The 21,839-nt window shown below is 43.9% G+C and overlaps 2 protein-coding genes across 4 annotated transcripts in view; one reads left to right on the top strand and one right to left on the bottom strand.

Moving 5' to 3' along the window:
* Positions 1-21,839, bottom strand: part of LOC106741756 (chaoptin-like) — a 215,958-nt gene that overhangs the window by 41,833 nt on the left and 152,286 nt on the right. The window contains exon 5 of one of the 3 annotated variants that reach the window (XM_014614054.1): positions 20,906-20,993. The exons of 1 other annotated variant lie outside the window; for it this stretch is intronic. The gene's annotated coding sequence lies outside the window, so the exon portion shown is untranslated. Of the gene's footprint in view, positions 1-4,546; positions 4,573-20,905; positions 20,994-21,839 lie in introns of those variants that run through there. One more of the 3 variants, XM_014614055.1, reaches the window with a different exon arrangement.
* Positions 8,108-10,676, top strand: LOC106741757 (alpha-glucosidase-like). The gene is made up of 2 exons (XM_014614056.1): positions 8,108-9,339; positions 10,202-10,676. The coding sequence occupies exons 1-2, from the start codon at positions 8,108-8,110 to the stop codon at positions 10,674-10,676; spliced, it is 1,707 nt and encodes a 568-aa protein (XP_014469542.1).

Here is a 21,839-nt window from a genome sequence, read left to right as displayed (position 1 = left end):
CCCCCCCCCCCCTCCCAGAACTTGATCCGCGGCTTTGAATTACTTACGTCGCGGCGCGCCTCTGCCGAGGTATCCGTCCGGTTGCGAGCAAAGTTTTAAAGACCCGTAGAACCGTCCGCTGTATAGCCGGCGAGTTGGTCGCAAAGTCACGTCCGGTTTTATAGCGGACATGAGGGGAAATCAGAAATATCCCTCTCTTTGGCTTTCTATAACTCCTTTAACTCGGCCGCCGAGCGAACTACGGGGCCACCGTTCGCGTGTAATATCGATTACATTACGGAATTAAACTCGGAGTTTCTCGAATTACTTTCGCGAGTTCGACAAATATTTAGCGGTGTATTCGTTAAGCCATCCCGAGCGTGCTCCACGTGCGTGATTCACGCGGTGAATTTCCAGACGTGTAATGCGTTCCATTATCGCGACGTACAATGCACGGAGTTGCGAAAAGGCTAACACCGTCGGCTCTTAAATGCCGTTATCGCGGAGTGCATTGTGTTTGCAGTTTGTTTGCGTCAGCGCGTCATCATACCGGCTCGGAAAAACGTTCCGACTGATCTCGGCGACGACAATTACCGCGACTGTGCACCTATTGCGCGCTCCTGTTGTAATTCGAAAAATTGACAATAGGAATAACGCAATTGCTTGTTTAGGCGGAAATATATGTATTATATTGAATTCGCGTAATGTATTACTTTCAGTTTCTAAAATGTTGTTTCGCGTTTGCCGATTAATTCGCATAAAATTGCAATTTATAGCAGAACAATAATATTGTTCGCCATGCGTCCTCGTTATCGCAGAAAAGAATATGCGCGTTCGGTCAATTGAGTAACGCGGTCGCGTAATATTTATTACATCTATAATTAATATGCACTGAAGCGGCGAAATTTTTGTAACCTCCGGTCGATTGTAAGGTAGTCGCAGCGCAAAATGAGTTTTTTTAAGAATTCATTGAAACTAGCACTATATATAGACACAAATGTGACCTAATTGTCGGCGCAATTATAAGTATATTGTTCATTCCGAAGCTGAGATAATTCGCAACTAAAAATTACACTTTTTAAGTACCGAGTACTTGAGGTCAATGCCTTATTTTTAACTTCTATTTTCAATTTCTCCTAAACTATATGCTAAGAATTTTAATGAAAAATTACTGTGATATTAAAAGCTAACATAAATACAAATTTTCAGAATTATTGGCCGTTTTGTTTTGAAAATACAGCGTGTAAGTTCGTGACTTAATAGTAATACTTGAAATACATATACATATGCACACATTTAAACATTTATGTATCTCTTTCTATTATCTGTGCGTCTCTATCAAAGTAACCAAATGTATAAAAATAGCATTAATAGGAAAAGTAAAAACAATATTTTCATATTTGCAATATATTGTATATCCACTTCAATTTAGTTTCAAACAAACATTTATTATTCGAGTGACGAAACAAACATATAGGAACGTAATTTTGCTTGATAAATACCACATTTTTATGAGCGGCCGGCCTCGAGTGGCGCCGCTGAAAATACGGCACCCTGCGACGCAGCTACCTTAATAATAATCGACGCGCACACATCGCGGAATTGCGTTTCACGGTGACACGCGCTAGACGATCAGTTCCGCGCGCGAGAAATCGTCGACTCGTCAAATCGCTCTAAAGTCCCCACCTTTCTCCGAAAGAACAGGTAAGGCGGTATACGACGCGGGGGATTCCTCGAAATTACGTTAAGATACCCAGCCAGCCGAGTTTCTCCTCGAAGTTGGTCCGCGGGATATACCTCGAGGCTGAAATCTAGATACGAAAGTTTGCACTGCAAATGGAAGGAGTGTCACGAATTTTAAGAGAATGCGTTACCTCGTCGACGATCGTCCGCGGACGCAACAGATGCCGCCGCTATCGGAATAGAAAAGTAAAAGAGATATCCCGCGGCGTCCTCGATAAGATCCAAACGAGGTCGCGGCTGAAAACTGTATAAAACCGTCGCGCGTTTTATTCTAATCCCCAATCCCAGAGGCGAATCTCGGCCGGATGGTGCGTTTCCGCTCGTGTAACTCGGTCGGCGGGATTCCGCGGTGAGTGCGCGAATCAAATTGAAACGCGTTACACCGGCGATCGATCCGCAGTCTCAGGAGAGCACGACGACGCCCGTCACGGACGTGGGATATTTTTCCGGCGATCGCGAAGCGCGCCTGTCGCCTTTCCCCTCCCCACGGCGGCGGACGCGTCAGTTTCCGCGCTTCCATCCGCACTCCCGACGGCAACTTCCGAGAGCATCCCCCCGCGAAAGTTCGCGGGATAAACTTGCCGATGTAGCCGGACAGAGGAGGACTCGGCGGACTCGGGAAAAGCCGGCGAGACCGAGTCTCGGAACACGCTAGCGCCGTGCGAATGAGGGCTAATAACCTGGGAAGTTAATTACGGCCGTAAAGTGCGAGGGGCTTGTTTGACTACCCCATCGCGCCGAGGGTGGCTGACATAAGGTGGCCTCGTTACAACGGTCGCGCGAGGTCCTCCGAAATGATCGCCCGTGAAGAGGCTTTCTTCTTGGACTTCCCGAGTGAAGACTGGCTTAATATCGCGTCGCACACGGCAAATCGAGCACCGATAACGCGGGTCAGCTTGAATGATATGATAGGGGAGCGAGCCGGCGAGCGAAAGAGCGCCGGAAATTGGCGGTCGTCACGAGAGAACGCGATTCGCGAATGGTTGTCATTTTTTTGGAAGAGATCGCCGGAATGATTGCGTTTTGATTCCCCCCTCGGTAATTCGCGCTCGGCGCGCTGTCCGTTCATTGTTATTTCCACGAACGTGGAACGCCATTAACGCGTGTTTTCCGTTTATACAACGCCGGCTGGGCGCGTCGTTTGATCGGGTCGTTTCCTCCGTGAGGATCTCGAGCGAATGTTAACACGTCGGTGCAGATGTATGCGCGTCGAAAGTAAATTGATACGTATACCGTCGTCGGAGGTGTGCACGCGCTTTATAAGGTTAATCGAATGAAGACGAAGCGTCTGTGCGTCGAAATATCTCCCCGGAGGGGACGCGATGCTGATACCGCCGGCGCTGATAAATAATGTCGCCGGGCGAAACAGAAATTTTGATAAATTTCGAAAGTCGACGGGAATCAACAGTGGAAATAACGGCCCTAATGAGAATGATGTATCACCTAGGCGAAATTGTCTTTATCGCGCGTCCGTCCGGATAATGAATGAATTAAGTTGGCCATAAGCCACGAAAGAAAATTACCCCGAATAAATAACAGCCGGAGACAAAGCTCCCCGCTGGGTGGCGACCGTATGAGAATTCTTGCTGACGGTAATATTTCCCCGACTGTGTCGCTGCGTTCGTAACTGTAAATTATTCCGCGAAACGCGTTTTTTGCGTCGGTAGTGTTCTTTAGATCCCGCTCGCTTTTAATCTGCGGCCAATTTACACGTTGTCGCTTTATTACTTTTTTCACTCCCACCCTTACCCGGCCATCCGCGAATTTTCGTCGCGTTTTTAATATCTTTATTCGATTCAAGCTTCTCGCATCCGTATGCCGGCAGCACCGACGGAAAATCATCGTTATTTTCGGCGCCGAACATATATCCTTTTTCGATTTTATCCGCAAAGACAGTCAGGAGAGCCATTTTTCCAGCAAATGTTGCTGTAATATCAGTGATAATAACCTTACATACATGTTGCTACTACTACAAAATGTATTCGGCGCCGAAAATAACCATAATTTTCTATCAGTGTCGGCGCGAAATTTCGATCACACCACCTCGTAGGCTTTAGGCATCACGCTGCAACGCACTCCGTTGTTCCACGGATAAACCTCTGTTCTGTCTCCTAAGGTTATTGGCTGGAAGAGGGAAGTACGAGCGCTTTACTTCAAACGTGAACATTGCTGCAGAATATGTCAAAGAATCGCAAAATACAAGCACTCCTCTTTGGAGTGGAACTTTACCGGAATATCCGGCAATACCGATTGTGAGGAACGAAGGAAAATCGAGATGCAAAGGGCCACTTTTGTCAAGACTTTATAGAACTTATAGAAAAGAAACTCGGTAAGTCTACAATAGAGAGAAACATTCGACGTTCTCTATGAATAAAGACAGGTTGCTTATTCGTTATTATCCTTTGACGTGAAGGTACGTGGGAAGAATTATTGTGCAGTTATCACGCAAGCTTAAAGCGTAAAATTACCTGAGTCTGTGTGTTACCTCCCGTAATGCGGTGGAATACTCGCGCAAGGCATAATCAATTTTTCACCGACTCGTCAATGGAAGCCGGAGCGTTGTCTACTCAATTCATCCGTCGCTCTTCAAGCGTCGAGTAAATGTACGAAGGGGGAGTATTGATATTGTAAGGCCGTCGTAAAGATAGTAACGCCATTCTCATTCGACGTACGAAAATACATCACTTCGCGATCTCTTTTTCCTCTCGAGGAATTCTCTCCCCGATTGTGCTGAGATTATCATCGAGTCCTGCACAATGCAACACCCACGCGAAGGATGTTGAATAACGGCACTTTATTATATTACGGAACGAAGTTTACTTACCACGGGTATCGCCGTTGAATTTTAGAGAGGCAGCAGCGAAATTATCATACCGCTCTCGAATACTCTGCGCGCGCGCGACCAGGGGCGACGGGCGGGATGAAAAATGGCCTGCGGGATGGAAAAAAACAAAATTCTGCAACGATGTCCGCGATATAGTTTGCGGTAATGGCGAATTTATTCTCGATAGAAAGCTCGACGCCCGTGCGGAGATTAAATTGATCCTCGCCTCGTCGTCGTCGTCGGCGCCGCTTAAGAAAGTAAGAAAGTCGCGCGAGAGCGGCGGCGAGCCACCTGTATAATTAGGCGTAGGCCGCGATAGCAGTTGCGGGGCCAACACGCATAAACGCCTCGCACACGCGAGATGGTGCGGGTCTGGATGTTTGCCATTTTTCAAACGCGACCGAGCGTGTTGGAAAGGGGGAGGAGGGCTCGCAAAATCTTATCGTCGGCCAGAAACCGGCGTTATACGGCGCGGGCGCGCGGTTATGAGGTCGGTACTTTTCGCAGGAAACTGCAAATCTCTTCCTGTCTAAGAACGAGTTATAATAACGCGCGCGCCGCGTGCGATTCCGCGAATTTCTAAAGCGGCGAAATCGATTCCTGTGCACGTCGATGCACGAGGCAAGGCGCATGTCAGCGTTTCGCCGAAGGCGCTTCCACCGGCGAGCGGGTGAAATCTGTGGCGTGGTATTATTCTAAAATTTGAAATGCGAAATTGTCTTATGAACGATACATGAAACGCGCGCTATGGCACACGTGAGATGTTTTATGGAACAGTATCGATTGCACAGAGCCAAGTTCGAGTAACGATTACTCGAACAAATGTTGCGTCAGCTTATCGCGTTGTAAGTCTACGTGTATCATACACTTTATGTATACCGATGGAATAATTTCGCAGAGATCGAATGATAATAATGGTGAACGACCTCTCCGAGATTTCTCTCCCGTACTTCGCAAAAGCGTATGATAATAGGTGGGTGCGAAATGTTATTTTTTTTCAAACAAAATTGCAGACGAAACTATCCGGTTTCGAAGTGTCTTGCTATCTTTATGAATATAATGAAGAACATCGATTCGATATCTTTTGGAGGACTAACGAGGTCTCGTTACTTTTTTTCTAATAACCTAATCGCGGCTACATGGGAAAATAATTCCGTTGATTTAATTGAATGTTTTCGTTGCCCGACTAGACGTAAATTCGGTTGTAGGAATAGAAAGATTCTTGTAGGTTTCTAGCCGGTCAATTGTTTTCAGTTATCTCAACCTAGTTTTAATGCAGCTGAATGTTCACACGAGTGTTTTCAGTTGCGGTAACAGAGATATCGCTTCTTGTCGCCGAGTTTTTATTTTTTTGTCATCATTTTTTGCGAGTTCCCATCTGGTACCTATATTCTGTTGCTGGAACTGAGTTTTTTTTCTCCGTGTGCAGTGATGTAATATTTTTATTTTTTTTTTCGTGGGAGAATATAAAATACAATTATTATATGTTATATATCGTATATATAATACCTTTCTATATGCGGCTTTGTAGACACAAAAAAGACATGCAACTTTTGCTTAAATAATTTTTCGATATCTCTCACTGTTTGTTAGTTATTCAGCAAAGAAGAAAAATCTGTATTTTTTTCAAGAGGTGATTTTACTTCCTCAAACCGTAATTCCGCACAAACAGAAAATAGTTTTGCGTTACAGATGAACTACTCTACTTGCACACAATGTTTCAAAAACGCACACAGGTTCAAAATTTACTGAATTTCCGGGTTGCCTAGGTTCCCTTGTTAGTAATCTACAAAGTCAATGTAAATATACAAGTTTATTTTCTTCTTAATAATCATATTAATATAATCATGCACGTTAAAATTTAATGAGGAAACAAAAGATTATATTGCTCGAAATCGACGTGCAAAATCCTAGAAGTGGTAAGCGTTCTTGCAAAAAGTGTTTCCTCATCGTCACTCTCGAATCATAACACACGGTACATTAGACTCCTTACTGTGATTAATATACCTGACTCGGAGAAGTCGCTTGAATATTGCTGATATCACAATGTGTTAGTTCTAGAACGATATTACTTAGACTCTTAAATATTTACGGACAAAACAGGCAAAAACGGCCGGCCCGAACCGAGCGAGTACCTTCTCGCTGCGAATTGCTCATAATTTCCTGTCGAGTTCGCGAAATTTAACGAGCGTGGTTTCCTAAACCGATCTATTCCTTTCTTTTTTGCAAGTTAAACCCGATTAGTTTATTTTTCTTAGCGTATAAACAAGTGAGAATGTGTGTACACGCGAATGAACGGGTACCCGCATAGAAAATTTTTTTGCACAGTAAAGAATTTTGTGTTAAAAATGGTCCACCGAAATTCTGCGTCACATCAAAATGAACATGTTAAAAAATAATGTGTTAACGAAATGAATATGTTAATTTAATATTATATTTGTGTATTTTTTAACATATTTTCCACGTCGGAGCAACGTAAAAATTTCAGTGGACCGTTTTTAACACAAGTCTTCACCGTGTGAGATCTAATCAGGATCCAATTCGATTTCCCAAAATAATTATGGATTCTACTTGAAAAGTTTATGCAGTATTCGATTGGAGATATAATGTTTCAAACATACGATTCTAAGTGGAAAATATAAATAGATTCTATTTCATCATACCCAAAGACTTTTTCGGTTTCCATTTTACATTACGATTAAACAAAATATATGAAACACTTTAAGTATATTATATTTTACAAATATACGCTACAAGCGTATTATTAAGCAGATAGTAACATTACAAATATAACCCCGTTTTTTAATCTCCTAATCTGATATTCGGTCAATCGATATTCTGTCATTCGATCTAACGATGATAGTCGTGACACGAAGCAAGATGCGGCTCACAGCCAATCGGCATTACAAAAAATAGGCATTCCATGTTTGGAATAAGAATAGAATTCTCAACTGGGCTACGTTTCGATATTCACCACCATTACTGGAAATTGATAGTATACGTAACATAAACTGCAGATTTTCAATATTGACAGTGAATATAGGAATGCAATCTTGGCATCGAAATAGAATAACTTATTTTCGAATAACTTTAGATACTCTAATCGGAATCTATGCTGTATCTGGGAAAATCGTGAGATATTTCTATACGGCTGCTGACAATTAATCTCTGACGGTTCGTCTGCGGCTTTCTCGAATTACGCTCGGAAACTTTTTACGCGACGCATAGTACACACATCGACATTTTTCATTTCTCGATTCTGTAATCTATTCTTTTTATCGCCGTGACGCAAAGCACGACGAAGCGATACACACACGTGTCACACAAAACTCCTTGATATCAGTCGATACTGAAAGCGCGAAAAATGTCGGTTATCGTGCGTGATTATCAATCGATCCTCGGAAACGAGCAGAAGCAGCGTCGAGCTTATCTGTAGAAAATAACGATATTCCAACGATGTATCTGTTGTTATGAATTTTTCACAGATCTCTACGACATCGTGAAGTGTCATCAGTATCGGTATAAAAGCGGTATCGCGGACGATCGAGAGAACCGGTCACGATGTTTCGCTCGTGTATATCAATCGCAGCGCTGGTCACTCTGACCTCGGCGGCGCTCCCGAACAAAGATTGGTACAGGAACAGTCTGGTGTACCAGATCTACCCGAGGAGCTTCAAGGATAGCAACGGCGACGGCATAGGCGACCTGAACGGTATCACGAGCAAACTCGAGCACATCGCGGACATCGGCGCCCAAGCGTTATGGATGTCACCGATCTATCCGAGCCCGCTGTCGGACTTTGGCTACGACATCTCCAATTTTACCGACATTCACAAGGACTACGGCACCTTGGACCATTTCGACCAGCTCGTGGCGAAGGCAAAGAGTCTCGGGTTGAAGGTGTTACTCGACTTTGTGCCGAATCACAGCTCGGACGAGCACGAGTGGTTCAAGAAGAGCATCCAACGGATCAAGCCGTACGACGAGTATTACGTGTGGCGCGACCCGAAAATGGTAAACGGCACTAGGCAACCGCCGAACAACTGGCTGAGTGTATTCCGGGGTTCCGCCTGGGAATGGAATCCAACGCGTAAACAATATTACCTGCACCAATTCGACAAAGGCCAGCCGGATCTCAACTACCATAGCGATGTGCTGCAGCAAGAGATGAAGAACGTGCTGAAATTCTGGATGGCTCGGGGCGTGGAGGGCTTCCGCATCGACGCTATCAATCACATGTACGAGGACGACCGTTTCCTGGACGAGCCCCGAATAAACGTGCCCGGCTTGCCGGACGACGATTACGACACCCTGGATCACATCTACACGAAGAATCTGCCCGAGACTTACAACGTTCTCCGATCGTGGCGACAAGTGCTGGACGAACACTCCGAGGACGCCGACATGAAGATGATCTTGACCGAGGCCTACGTGGACGTCAATCTCACTATCAAGTATTACCAATCGGGCTCGACCGTACCCTTCAACTTCATGTTCATCGCCGAACTCAACAACAAGTCCAGCGCGGTCGATTTCAAGCTGCTGATCGATCGTTGGATGAACCATCTACCTAACGATCCGGCGTACGTCGCGAACTGGGTGGTGGGCAATCACGACAACCACCGCGCGGCCTCGCGATTCGGCGTGAAACGGGCCGATCAGCTCTCCATGTTGGCGACGATCTTACCCGGTGTGAGCGTGATTTACAACGGCGACGAGATCGGCATGGTCGACCGACCGTTCACGTACGAGGAAACGGTGGATCCCGCCGGATGCAACGCCGGCCCCGACAGGTACTATCGGCGGCCGCCGATGAATACGAATCACGTTCCCGTATCGTTCGCCTTACGTAACACGATAGATTCGGAACGTCAAACCCGCATATATTATTCGTACACGTATATTTAATATGAATCTCCCTGCAAATCTCCGTCACTCGTTTAAATAATCATTTTGACCGTCGGATTCTTTTCCCTAAAGCGAGCTCTTCTTTCCTCTGTTATTGATGGAACTTGTAACCAAAGTCTGATAAGACCGAATCCGGTGTATTGCCAAGTATAATCCAGCTCGGACTATCATTTTTTATTGTCTTCCAGTTTTTTTCATTATTCCGTGTTATCATTGTCATTATTTCATTTCATTTTATTTTATTCATTTTTCTTAGGAATAAAGGGAGAGCATTGAAAACAGCTGTAAAGCTGGTGCTGCACCTTTTGGCATTGCAATTAACATATATTTGTAACCCGATTATTAGTTTCCAGTATTGTATGTTCAATAAGTAATTATTATTATTATTATTATTATTATATCCGCTTTGGTTTAGGTCGAATTGGGTCTTAACTTGATTTGCAAGATTTGATTATTAGTCACCGAATGTGATCGCACGTAAAATTTTACGAAAGTTCTCGTATAAATCAAAATTGATATTACGTAATTTTACTCAATTACGGAAAAATCTGGCAAATAAGTTTGAAGTAAAATGAGCCTTTTTTACTCACAACAATCGCCCTGCTCTACCAATTTCCAGCGGGAGATTCAAGGATTTCAGATTTTTCAGCAGTTTAAAAGTTACCTGCATCCACTGCAACGATCAACTTTCCCCGAAAAATCGTAAAATCGCGGCTCAACTGGACTCTAGTATCGTCATGTTTTCAGATATCATCTGAAATCGCGGGACCCGGAGAGGACGCCTTTCCAATGGGACAACAGTACGAGCGCCGGTTTCTCCACGAACGCCACGACCTGGCTTCCGGTCCACAGCAATTACAAGACCCTGAATCTAGCGGCGCAGAAGACCGCGACTGTGTCGCATTACAAAGTATTCAAGTCCTTGGCGCAGCTGAAGAGGAAGCCCGTCATCGAGCAGGGCAAGCTCGAGATCGTCCTAGTCACCAAGAAGATTCTCGGTGCGGTGCGACGACACGACGCATCCATCGTCGCGCTCATGGTTAACTTTGACAACTCGCCGGTCACCGTCGACGCCAGGGCCTGGATGAATATTCCGGAGCGACTGATCGTCTATGCGTCTAGCGTAGACTCCAAGCTGCTCGCGGGAACGTACGTCGACACAACTCGCGTCACCATGCCCGCTTCGGCCTCTGTTGTGCTTGCCACGGAGGATTTGCTTTAGGAAATTCTCGCCCATCTCGAGCGTTCTCTCAGCTAACTCTCTCTCTCTCTCTCTCTGTCTCTCGGTTAATACGAAGCTGTTCTGCATGTGCATGTATACGGAGACACGCCTGGCAGGTCCATCGCCATCGGGGATCGTCTTGCGAGAGCGACCAATCCGAGTGGATTGGTGGAACATGGACAAACGAGGGGAATGTATTTAGTAAATGAACGAGCGATCTCGGCGTTCTGCATTACGGTCGGCGACTCATTTCGCCGCGGGGGATTAATTATTGCGATAGCATTTAAGGCCGATAATAAGTTTGTTCGTCCGTGTACCTGTGTGGAGGATGTGTGCTCGTTCGACGGAATAAATTTCATTGAAGCCGTAAGCGATGAGCCCTTCCCTCGCGTAATAACGCGAGAAACAGCGTTACGCGTGAATCGCGTGACGATATCGACTGGACTCTTAATTCAGTTCCTGTGTGTCACTCTGGTAATTAATTTCTCTCTCGCCGTTATCCCGATATTAACTTCGTTCCTGCCCTCCGCTTCCTTTTGCAATCAAGTGCGTTTGCTTGTTTCCTTTCATCGGGTAAGTTACATCCCCGTGAAGGAACGCGAGATATTTCTTCAGCTTGATCAGCAGAAATCGCGATTCTTCTTCAATATGTTCCACGCGGTGTGAAAATATTTCATTTCACGTTAAATATCGTCCCGGTCGGCGGAGCGCTCTCGTAGCATTATATTTTATTTATCACGGATATAACACGATAATATTCTCGCTGACATAAAACTGGCGGAATCTGCGGTATCTTTACGTAAAAAAGACTGCAAAACGACGGAAAACCATGACGCGACGAACGCACGGTACGTTTCGCGTTTGATTCTCTGTGACGACAGCAGCGCGCACGCGCGCACGTGGAGAGTCTGATCTCTCGATAAATATTATTCTTTGGCAAATACCGATGGTACTTTATTCAGTCCGATTTAGATTACAACTCGCAACTACGCTGTTTGTTGTTTATGTCTACGCGAATAAACGAGTAGCCTGCGACACGCCGAATATTATTTACTATCGGAAAATCTGCAAAATCCCGATGTACACGCGTGTACGCGCGCGGGCGCACACAGGCAAATACGCTTTGCCGTTCGGCAAATATAGCAAGACAAGCAGAATTTGGACATCTGTCTGATTTACGATTTCATGTATTTGCGAGAGCGGCTTAACGAAATAACACCGAGTGTTATAAAAAGGATTAAAAAGTTTATTACGTGCAGTGCCCGTCAAAGGGATTAAAAGGACCTTTGTCAACACATCTCCCGCGCCGACCCTCCCGCGTATTTCACGTTTCAACGACGCGCGCGCGCGAACTACTTTACTCGCTTTACTTGCTTCCGTCAACGGAATGAGCTCACGTCGTTCGCGAGCTATTCTTACCTATTGACATTATTAATGCGCCGTGGGAACCTCTCTTCTTCCCGCCACCGACAAATTATTCGTGTGAGTTAACAAATTTTACAAATACAAAACGCAAGGCTCTCACGGTATTCGAGGAAACTTTGCGAAGAAGGGTGGCAGTTCGACGACAGTTTATGAACGCGTATTAATGAAAAACGCGTCTTATTGGATATTCCGAGTTCTCTTATCATATAGGATAGCGCGCGACATGATCCATTGTTTGCCTTGTGAATAAAACTTAACTTTATTCGCTGTACAATACTGGAAATGAACATCCGAAATAAAATAGTAAAGGAAAGACCATTTCACGGGAATTTATTCTCTGTGGAGCACACGTTCAATATGACCGCCGTTCTGTTTGGTAACTTCGCGCATACGAACTGCGACATTGTTAATCACTCGTCGGCACATATTCTCTGTTATCTCGTTACAGGCCTGAATGAATAATGCTTTCAGTTCCATTATTGTTTACTATTAATGTTGCTTCGGATTTCCTGCGCGACATTTTCGATTCGCGTGTAATTTCACGTCGGTTTCCTCGTCGTTTTGAATGTGACAAAACCGGCCCCTAAACAGTCCTGATTTAAACTCCCATGATCTCTTTCTCTGTGGGTTTTTCAAAGAAGAGTCTTTTTTTCTCAAAGAAGTTCCAAGCAACAATGAAACTAAAAGTATTACTCACTCGGCCAGTCATCTTTTCCTTATCCTTCCTTCTTACCTTCCTTCCAAAAGGCCACACTTCAAAACAACGATTAGCTTGTAAGTTGTAAGTACATAAGTTGTACTCCTAACTTATAAACGCGTAAAATCATCCGTATTTCACTATCGTCTTGTACTTTCATTTCATTTCGGGCTAAGGCCAACTACAAGCATATGCTGTTTCCTCACCCGCTGGGCTTCGTTTACTCAACGATCACATGTATGAATTATACATGCACACCGCAGGCATCCAGACAGCGTGCGATAACGCTGTTATTACTATTATTATTACTATTGTTCGAATTACCATTATATTCTAAAAGAGTTCGCAACCGGCCTTTCGTATCCGATCACAAGTTTTCGGGCCCTTATCGGGGTGAGGCGAAAAATTCAACGGAAGATTTCCATACCCTCCCTTGACCGCAGCGCGGGCTACCAGGGAGACTCGCGTACTTTTCGTCGTGGTGGAGAGAAGAGAAAGAGCGCGGAGCGGCGAGAGAGGAAACGGATCTACTACAGGAAAGCCGATAGAAGTTCGATCACAATGGCTAAGACGTCAGGCCGCGAGACGGGGCCGGGTTTATACGCGTGTCTTCGCTCTCGTGTGCACATGAGTAGTCGGGAAAATTCTCGAGTTTTCATGCCGACAGCCGGCACTATGTACCGGCGTGCTGCACCAATCACGCTGAGTGCACATTCTTCAACCTCCTCTCTGTCTCGTGGACTGTCTCTCTCCTCTCCTCTCTTCTCTGCCGTTCTTTCGTCCCCAAGACAGCCCGGAAGAGATGCGCCACTCCCGCTACCATCCAGCCAGGGCAGCTTCGTTTGTGTATCGTGAATATAACGTGCATGTGCGACGAGCATATGCGGCAGCCGGGGTACACGCGGGTCGGCGAAACGGCTTGCATTTTCAACCGTCGCTATCTTTCTTCCGACGTTCTTCTTCTTTCCAGTACGCGCAACCGCGACCGGATATTCGGCGCTGGAAACCTCGGCGGCCGCCGGGCTTTGTTTACTCACCGGTAACTCAGAGGCTCTTAATTAATTCACGTATTCTCCCTCCCTCTCTATCTCTCTCTCCCTTCCTGTACTGTCCCCTTCCCCCTCCTCCACTATCTCACCTGCCTCTACGCTCGTTTTTCTTTTCGTTGCGCTTTCTTCTCGTCTTCCCTTCGCTTTTGACTTCGTTCGGGTAATGGACGTCCGAGAGAAACGCCGCCTCTGATATTCCGACGTCGACAGCGGCAGCAGCGATTCTTCGCGTTACTCCTCGCTTCCTTCCCGGTATACCTGTGCTCTCTTTGATATTTAAGAGTATTCGAATAAATGAAAAATGTTCGCTTGTATATATGCGCGCACTTGCACGCCCGCGCAAACCGTTGTGCGTATCGCAGTACGAGGCAATTGCTGAGGGTGGCAACGTAGACGAGCGTCCGCTTCGCCGATGCAGAAAATTGTTTCGCGTTTCGCTTAATTATGCAAGGAAGTGTACGAATGCAATCTGCCATGTTAAAGGTCAGCATATTCGCAGGCGGATCCTTTGTAAAGCTCGACTTTTTCTTTCTTTTCGCTTTCCGTCGAACGACTGAAGGGAGCAACGGGCGAAACAATTGCTACCGAAGTACCACAGGGTGGCGAAGATGAAACGCGGGATATTACGGCGAAAAATCCATGCCAATGTTCGTAGACGAGATATTTGTAACGTGTTATCAGTGAAATGGTCGTAGGTTGGAGTCGAGGATTCGTTGTTTCTTTATTGAGATAATTGTAGCATAAAATAAGAATTTTTAAGAACTCATTGAAACTCGCACTTATAGATTTACAAATGATGTAACCGTAGGCGCAATTCAAATACAATCGGCCATTCGGAAACTGAGATATTCGCAACTAAAGGTGACACTTTTTATACATTATAATAATAAACTTATGTAGAGGCCCCTTAATATCGCCACTGAATATTCGACATTCTACGATATAACCTCAAATCGTGTGATTAATCAATGAATGCCGATTTAAGTTTCGAGTATCACCCGAGTCTCAGTAGATCCGTTAAAAGCGCCCGATAAAATCGGAACATTTTGTACAATAAATAATTTAACGTACCTGGAAATACAGATATATCGCTGCCCTTGTCTTGGCTTGCTGTCTTGGCTTCCCGATTCAGCATCGTGTCTCCCAGCTGCTATGGCGTGGAATTCCGGATATTCACTGATACTGACACCAACACTGACATTGGTATTGACACCTGCATAGATACGATTCGATCGGAGAAACGCGTGTTAATTAACGCGATGCGCAACGAGAGCCCGATTCAACACTTTAAGAATCGATGGAGATGATAATTAACGCACCGATGCTCCGCAGTATTCACTTTGATCGCCGGCTCGTGACGTCATGTAGCTTTCGGTCACGGACAAATACGCGACGAGAGTCCGAAACAATCGGCGCGGTGATCGTCGTCGTTGACCAATCAGTGATGCGTACACTCGCGCGATGGCCGAGAGACCGCAACAATCAAGGCTTTTAAAATATTTCGGACCTTTGGCCAAATAATCGTCATACTTCGCGTATTTTTTCGCTTACTTACCGCGGAATAATATATCGATACGTAGTGTTACAAATCTATTTTTTAAAGTAACTAGAGATGCAGATATAAATTTGAGATAAATAATTAAATACGTCGGATATTTTGTCGCCGTGATATGTTTGCCGAAAGTACGTCGCGCGTTAATTAGCACATATTTTTCTGATCAAATCGTATTTTTGCGAATATCGGTGTCACGAGAGAATGAATATCCGGAATGCCAGGACAGAGTAGCTGGGAACAGGATGCTGGATCGGGAAACCAGGACAGAGAATGCAGAACATCACGCGAGCAGATATATCATGTATCTCCAAGTAAGTTCCCCATTTTAACGAGCATTTCATAAACTTACTGGGAATAAGGAGATACTCAAGTTGGAATTTAGAATGTATGTCTCGCAAATGCGATTGTGCTCTTGAATAATAAAAGCTTCTTGGGTTGCATTTTGAATTTGCCAACGTCTCCTTTCGCTCTCTTTGAGTGAAAATCCTATACAATTTTCAACGCTAATAAAAAGAAAAAAATATAATAAAAGGACTACGAATAAAGAAAGTTTATTATTGTGTTTATCCAATAATCCAATTATTTATCAATATTTACATATTGCATATCCTCTATCTGTAGTAAAGTAAGTTATATAATTAATATATTCTGTTTACTGATATTAAGAATAAAAATGCAAGTAGAATATTGATGATCGAAAAAATATCGAATAACTCTGAAATAAACTGTTTTTAAGTCTCAACAGGAAGAAAACAATAATAAATAAATAAACATTTTTTCGCAACGAAGAACAATAATCTGTATATAGTGTTATATTTCAAAATTCTCATTGGACATTCAGGTTCGATGAAATTTACAAGGTTAATATAAAATTAAAATTTCAATTCGGATTGTTAAATGTTCAAAAAAATAAATTAACATTATTTGTATATATTATTGTTATTTGTATATATGTAAAAATTATTAATTCGAAATTGGATAATTTTAATTTAAATTTTACTTTTAAATTTTACCTTAAATTTTACACGCGACAAAAACTCTTTGCATTATCGTAATAACTAATAATAAATTACACTGAAATCGATAATTAAGATAATAAAGATTACGATGATTTATGATAATGGAATAATTTGCGTGTGAATGCCAGACAACGTTAATGCAACGCCAGGCAATATTAATGAGTGAGCGTGAGAGATGTTAAGGGTAACGCGTCACTTATTGCTTCGAGTTACGGTGCCACGCGTTTTACGTCGCTTTTAGCATCAGGATCGTCGAGCTTACGGGAAGATTAGCATTTCGGAATAGTATTATTTCGCTAGGTGTTGTGTTCGCTAGGCGACTATTATTATTAAACGCCGCGCGTTATCTATGGCTGATTGCGCTGTAGCCTCGATTTACAACACGCCATCATGAGGACCTGCATAAAATAATCTCTATCCGAGCATTAGCCCGCCCTCCCTCTCTTTTTACGTGCATGTGTTGCGACTACCCTTACTGAATGGACGCCATATACTAAGTGGATTTTATGCACGCCCTGAATCCAATTATCTTGAATAATTTATCGCCGAATCGCAGACGTTAATGACATCGGGCCGAATTAGGCAAGCTTTTCATAGTGGTACCATAAAAATAGCCGCCCGCTCGCTACTCGCCCTTTATCGCTAATGAATCATCATCGTCAGTAGCGCGAATGAAGCCTGACGATCCCTCAGCGTCCTGAATTATCGATTAATCGTACAAACGGGGCCTTACATTTTGCGTATCTCGTAGACGTATTAATTAGCTTCCCACTCGGGTGACGATGTATCAAATTTGCTGTGATCGATAATGGTTTCATCCACTTGTAAACAAAATTATTAATTATTAACCCTTCGATCGTTTTACGGGTCAGATAGACTCAGTGAGTTGTGTTTAAAGAGCTATAGCAAAGAGAAGTGCGTGGTTTATGAGTTTTCTCCACTCCTGAAAAATCGTTAGTCATTTACTATCCGTTAGACAATGTTATTTTCTATCCGTTAGACAATGCGAATCAGATCGAGTCAATTAATACGTGTTTGAGAGCCATTTGAATTTGACGCAAGGTCAGTTAGACCTATAATATGCGGTCGAAGGATCAATCAAATATCGAATTATTAATTAAACGGAAGAATAAAGAGAGAAGTCCACGAATATTAATTCCTTTGCATTATGATCAAATGTAAAATAATTTATATCAAAAGAACTATCTATTTCCTCTATAAGGCGATGTGTAGGAAAGGAAGAAGATTGTCAAGATCTGTTGAATGTATTAATGTATAAATTTAATTAAATAATATTAATTTTTAAAAGGCCAACGTGTAATCTCAGAGAAGCTGGAAACTTGTTTTCGCCCGTGTCGGATGTCAAGTTCACATCGATGGGATTAATGCGTTATCGCTTCGCGAAACATTCGAGAGGCTAAATAGCGAAACGTAACACGATTGTTGCTAGTAACACAATTCGTTATGAAATTGGCTGATTCGCGTAATAGTATATAGGCTATACACAGTTTGTATATCTGCGGGCGACGTGAGTGAAATTTTATTTTCATTGTTTCGGTCGATATTATTCATGCATCATTGACTAAATATTCGGCGTATGATAACGCATTCGTTTTTTCCATTTCTATTTATAAATATCTCATGCATTTAGCGTATTCGTTGAACATTGTCACGTGCGCGCGTCCGGCGACGTGAACGGAAATAAATGCTGGGGAGAAAAAAAAACCAGGCACGGCCAAATGGATGCGTGCAATGCAGCGCGTATCGGATACTCTTTTGAAACACACGTTTTTGTCGTGTCGTCCTGCAATAAGAGTCATCGGACGGTAGTCGATTTGTATTCAGGTGCGCCGCAAAGGGAAACTATCTCGACATCGGATTAATTGGATACAAAAAAAAAATACAAAAAAATTTAAATCGCAACGATTTATACCGCGCGTTATACAATTCGAAATAACGATCCTCGTAGTCTGTCAATCTCTATTGTACTTCGCTAGAACGTTTAGACGATACAAACGATCGAGGAAAGGCGCTTGAATTATTCTTCCTTTCATCTGAAGATATTCGAAGCGACAAAGGAAGAACTTTAAAAGAGATTTAAAGAAACGCCTCAGTCTATTTAGATATACTGAGAAAAATTTCCATTGGACGAACTTATTAAACGACGTATCCGATTGTTATTTTGATCGACCGATCAAGCGACGGGTATCTTTATCCGATGAAGTTACCGATGAAAATTAATTGGAAAATTAGTCGCTCTTTGTATATCCGTTGTAATTGACGTCGAATAAAGGCAAGGCTTGAGCGGATGAAATGACGAAATAACCAGACATTACACTCGATCGGATGTATATTCGTTTGCTACTTTTTAATTGTATTATACAATCAGATATGATGGGGTATTTTTCTCGGTGTATCTCCTAAATTTTTCTCGGTGTATCTTTTAAATACCTTATAAATTTCCCACTTTATCGCTCTTCTTCATGCAAAAATTGCACACATAATAAATATCGGTTGATTTTAAAGAATAACATTTTATTTATGTAAACACTGATATCGCGGGGTGATTTCTATTTTTTATATAAATACGCGCCGACCGATGTTACGATCGAAAATAATGGGAAAAATAGATCGAAGCGTTTTGTGTTTCTTGCGATTCATATTACATTCACGCGAAATGAATTTATCTTTCCGTGAACCATACATTTTTGCGTGACACTGACGGTTTACTCATAAATACTAACGAACCAAGCGAAACAAATCTATTTGTCAACAATCCGTTGTAATTTGTAATTTTATTTGAATTTACCGCAATTCTTTTTTTTTTTACCGTCAACTAGATTGGCATGCGTGGAATAAAATGCAAAAATTCTCAAAGCTAACCGGATCAAGTTGACACTTGGAGCGCAAAGGGCTGGAAAAACATCACGTGCTGCCGCTTTGTCCTTCGCCGTCTTCCACGTCCCAATTGATTTGCATCTAAAGAGCCTTGAACGTATCCTTCTTGAACATCGGGTCGACTAACGGGTCTCGAGCTCTTACGTTTGCACAGGCCTTTATAATTATATTTCTGCGCGGACACGTAATTACATTTCGGCCTGGTGGTCGCGGCGCAAAATCACAGTTTGTATTACATTTAACACTCGAGGTACGCTAAGTCGGTACACTAAGCCGGCGTAAAGTGGGTCGTGTAAACGTAGCGTCATTGATGCGCAACACAGTGCTACTCTCGGGGTTGTAGCGCGTTTCGCGACAATGCCTCGATTTGTCCCGGTGTTTGTCTCGGTGCGACAAACGGAAGTAACGTTCGGCCAGTTTTGTCGAAATAAATAACCGCTGCGGTTAACGAAAGAAAAGGACGCACCATCGAGCGGGGTGTACACAGACGGAAAAAGGAGAAACGTTTACAGTTGAATTGAAGCGCTAATCGCAGTCGTCATTGTCGCGCGAAGTACGTTTTTCAGAGTAAGTAGTCTCTCAACATTCGCACCGCCTGTTGCGCCCGAAGATGTTGCGGCGAATTTTCCCGACGTTTTTCTCACATTTTCAAGAGGCACGAGGCCACGTGGTACGACCGCGCGCGTAACTCTATTTCAGGAGCCCCTTTAAATATCGCCCCTCTTCATTCCGTGAATTTTCTAAGAGGGTTTTTCTAGAGAAACGACGGTTCAACATCGCCGCGATAAGGAATGCGAAAACGCCACCGTAGGCGTTCTCACGGAAGGAAATGTCATCCGTTCGCAATGAAGCAGAATTTTTCGCCTCGCTTCTTTTAACGGCAAGTTAGAATTTCTCTTGCCGTGTACCGTGAGAGAGAGAGCTAAGCGAGCCCGAAATTCTCGCGGAGGTGAGTGTACTCGGCACGTCGTGCCACGGGAAAGGAAAACTCGACACGGGGAGGCATTAGGAACTATTTATCAGTTGACTTCCCATTCCTCGTGTACATCCCTCTAGTAGAAACAGCCAAGAGCGAAAAAAAGAGTCTCGAGTTATACGATAGTCGGTTAGGTCTCGCGGAACGAGAAGAGAAACACGGACCCTTGATGAAAGTTATAGTTCGTAGTGATCGCGTTGACGAAACCCGGACAACGCGAAATACATCTTCTTTAAAAGCTTTAAAGTGTAGCTTTAAAATACAGTAATTTTTTTTTTCTAAACGTCCATTAGATATCTGTTATTTCGCGTCTAAAATTGCCATTCCGCAAAGGATCGCGTTTTCATTCGTATATTTTATTTATGAAGCCCCGCGAGTCGCACCATTTTCGTTTGACAGATCGATTAAAAGTAAAACTAAAACGCGAGCTTGACTCGCGTAACGCACAATTTAACGCGCGGCTCGCGCGCGGAAGAGTATTTCGGATGCACACAGTGGGTGTAATTTGTTTCGTTACGTGCACGACACGCATAACATGCATAATAACTGAGAGGTAGATATTACTTTTCAAGCAATTACGACGTGGTTGTTTACGCTCGTGTTTATCTACCTCGCTTTGTGCGCCTTCACGTCGATAGCCGCCGATGCGCGTTATGCAGGACACCCGTGCTGTAACGCCATTTTCCTGCGCAGAAATTCTGTAACGAGAAAAACGCGCGGCGTCAGCTGCGAAAGTTTATGAAAAATTTCCCGGATTGACTTAGTCACGACGATCGTTCGATCGCAACGATTTGTTATAATACACGAATAACGCGAATCGCACCAAGAATTTCGCATGAATGAATTATCACAGCACGTCGCGATACATTCCCGATCTATTACGATAAACAAGTAAGCGTGTCATGGGAAATCCACGGTGCGGAAATTATCAATATTTGATGGTGAATATGAGCTTTAACGTCGCGCGCCCGCACGCAAACCGCCGATCGTGCATTTTTCAGCCTGCACGAAATTTCGCGCGTCGTTTGTTCGCGACAACGAAATCGGCGGACATGGGGAGTCTTCCGAACGCGGGCGCGCAGAACGCGAGGGTCGGGGCCACGTTCTGAAATTAGCAGGAATAGCCGGCTCGTTGAAAGATAGCGAAAAAGGAGAAAAGGAGAGATAGTGGGCGATAAAACGACGGTGGGAAACGAGGGAACACGTATCTCGCTCGCTCTCCAAACGAGATACTGCGGATATCCTCGCGCGCGAATGCGCGCGCGAGGATCAAGTCCCGGCGCGTGATCCGCTCCGCCGAAATCGTATTAATTCTCGAAAGAGTGCTTTACTCGTGATTTAACTCCGCGCGTTCGACGTCGTGAACGCGCGCGCGCGCGCACGCCCGAGTTACGCCGTGGCCATGCATCAGAGGCGTGTGTAGCCCGCGGCGCAGACGTAGGTAACTACATTAGCTCCCTTCGTGACGCTCGGTAGGGTCCTTTGAGGGTGGTGTGGGTGCCGAATACCAATCAGTTATGTCAATTGGCCCCAACAAAGTAATG

Source organism: Dinoponera quadriceps, unplaced genomic scaffold (assembly GCF_001313825.1).
Source record: "Dinoponera quadriceps isolate SergipeBrazil2010 unplaced genomic scaffold, ASM131382v1 scaffold587, whole genome shotgun sequence".
NCBI classification, from domain to species: Eukaryota; Metazoa; Arthropoda; class Insecta; order Hymenoptera; family Formicidae; genus Dinoponera; species Dinoponera quadriceps.
This window is presented reverse-complemented; position numbering and strand designations above follow the sequence as displayed.

Bases quoted from the DNA above. Each gene is read 5' to 3' on its own strand.
- LOC106741757 (XM_014614056.1), top strand. From the start codon at position 8,108: ATGTTTCGCTCGTGTATATCAATCGCAGCGCTGGTCACTCTGACCTCG. The intron at 9,340-10,201 runs GTACTATCGGCG...TCATGTTTTCAG, and splicing joins TGCAACGCCGGCCCCGACAG to ATATCATCTGAAATCGCGGG.